At 52.2% G+C, this 1,739-nt stretch overlaps 2 protein-coding genes across 2 annotated transcripts in view; both read right to left on the bottom strand.

The window, feature by feature from the left end:
* Positions 1-963, bottom strand: part of Mogat3 (monoacylglycerol O-acyltransferase 3) — a 2,805-nt gene extending 1,842 nt beyond the window's left edge. The window contains 1 exon segment of the mRNA XM_021163421.1: positions 883-963. Within this exon segment, the coding sequence (XP_021019080.1) occupies positions 883-963 (81 nt within the window).
* Plod3 (procollagen-lysine,2-oxoglutarate 5-dioxygenase 3) overlaps positions 799-1,739 on the bottom strand; it is an 8,602-nt gene continuing 7,661 nt past the window's right edge. The window contains exon 16 of the mRNA XM_021163420.1: positions 799-1,277. Coding sequence (XP_021019079.1) covers positions 1,084-1,277 — 194 coding nt within the window. The 3' untranslated portion in view covers positions 799-1,083. The remainder of the gene's footprint in view (positions 1,278-1,739) is intronic.

Genomic DNA, 1,739 nt, shown 5'->3' with positions numbered 1-1,739 from the left:
CTACACATTGAGCCACGTGGACAGTGAACTGTGAACTGGGACAAGGCAAAGGTATCCCTCCCTGAGCTTGCAGGAGCCCCGACCAGTGGGAAGGAGCAGTGAGAAGGAGCTGGGTCATCGCCAGGAGCCCTGGGCAAAGTTTTTGAATTCCATAAGTAGAGAGATCTGAGATGAACTGGAATGTCGCCCGCCACCACCATGGCCTTTACAAGAACAAGCTTGAAAACCCCATAGTCACTGCCTGTGTCTAGTTAAGGTCAAATTCCCCACCCAGGCTGTGAGCATCAAGTGAAAACTGTGGCATCTCAGGTGGGTTCTTGTGCCCAGCTGTTGGAACATTCTATAGTCTNTCTTCAGGCACAACAAACAGACGAACTTACAATCCTGAAATCNGAGCAGCTGGGACAGTACACATTGGACCTACACACAATCTGGCTAAGTAACTGCCATGCATAGAAAGGGTGGGTAGAGAGCAGTTGGAGAGATGGCTCAGCAATTATGAGCGCTTAACTGGTCTTGCAAAAGACCTAAGTTCAATTCCCACACACATGTGAACTGTCTCCCAACCACCAGGAGCTCTAGCTCCAGGGGCTACAATGCCCTTTCCTGGCCCCCACAGGCTCCTGCTTGTTCTTGGACACACACATGTATATGTGTGCACACATACACACATGCATGAGTACACACACTCAAAAATATTTTGCAAATTTTTTAAAAAGTTTAATCATGTGTATTTGTGCGTGGTGGGAGGCCAGCATGGAATACATGAGACCCTGTCTTTATATATGACTCATGGACTAAATGGTTACAAACACCCTTTTATTGAAAGTGAGGCTGAGGAAGCTTAATAATTTATCAGGCAGGGGACCCTCAGAAGTCCACTTCCCCTGAGTCCATGGGGTCAGTGGGCAAGTGGAAGACTCCAGGGACCTCCTGAGGGCTGTTGGGACCAGCACATTCCATCCCAAGCACACAGACACTCTCGGGAGAAGAGACGGGCAGAGTCCCCTCTCTCTGAGGATGGCGACCCAGGTTGTCCAACAAGGCACAGTGGCAGANAAGGTTTGGCAGACTGGTTGAGTGTCAGGGGTCAACAAAGGACACCATGATGTANCGAGTACCCCGGGTGGTGGGCAGCCCCTCGTGGTAGTGTGTGAGGCGGCCAGGGTGCAGGAGAGCCCAGCCTTTCCTCGGAGATGAGATTCTGCAGTCATAACGCAGGAAGCGGCAGCCGCCTCCCTGGGGAGATGAGATCACGAAAATAAAACTTAGGTTAGCTCACAGGGTGATGAGGGCGCAGGGTGGGAGAGGTGCCAATCAAATGGACAAGGGAGGCTATGTGGTTGTTGATCTGCACTGCCAACTTGGTGGAGTTTAGAATCACCNTAGAAACAAACCTCTGGCGATACCTGAGTGGGAGTTCCTAGAATGGGTTTAAGGAGGGCAGGGAGAGCCACCCTGAGTCAGGGTGAGCCAACCCANGGGCTGGCATCTAGGGCTGAATAAAAAAGACAGAGTGAGCTGGGCTCCAGGACTCTCTCTGNTTCCTGATTGTGGACACGCTCCTGCCGTTGCTGTGCCTTCCCTGTGAGGGACCGTCCCCTTGGACTTAGACCCTCCCTCCTTTCCTTCCACTGTCTTGTCAGGGAGTGTGTGGCAGCAACAGGGACGTCACCAGTGGAGTCCTGGGGAGCAGGAGGAGGGAGGAGAGCAGCTGTGCTAGTTGGGATTTTGTCAGG

This window comes from Mus caroli, chromosome 5 (genome assembly GCF_900094665.2).
Source record: "Mus caroli chromosome 5, CAROLI_EIJ_v1.1, whole genome shotgun sequence".
NCBI lineage: Eukaryota > Metazoa > Chordata > Mammalia > Rodentia > Muridae > Mus > Mus caroli.
This window is presented reverse-complemented; position numbering and strand designations above follow the sequence as displayed.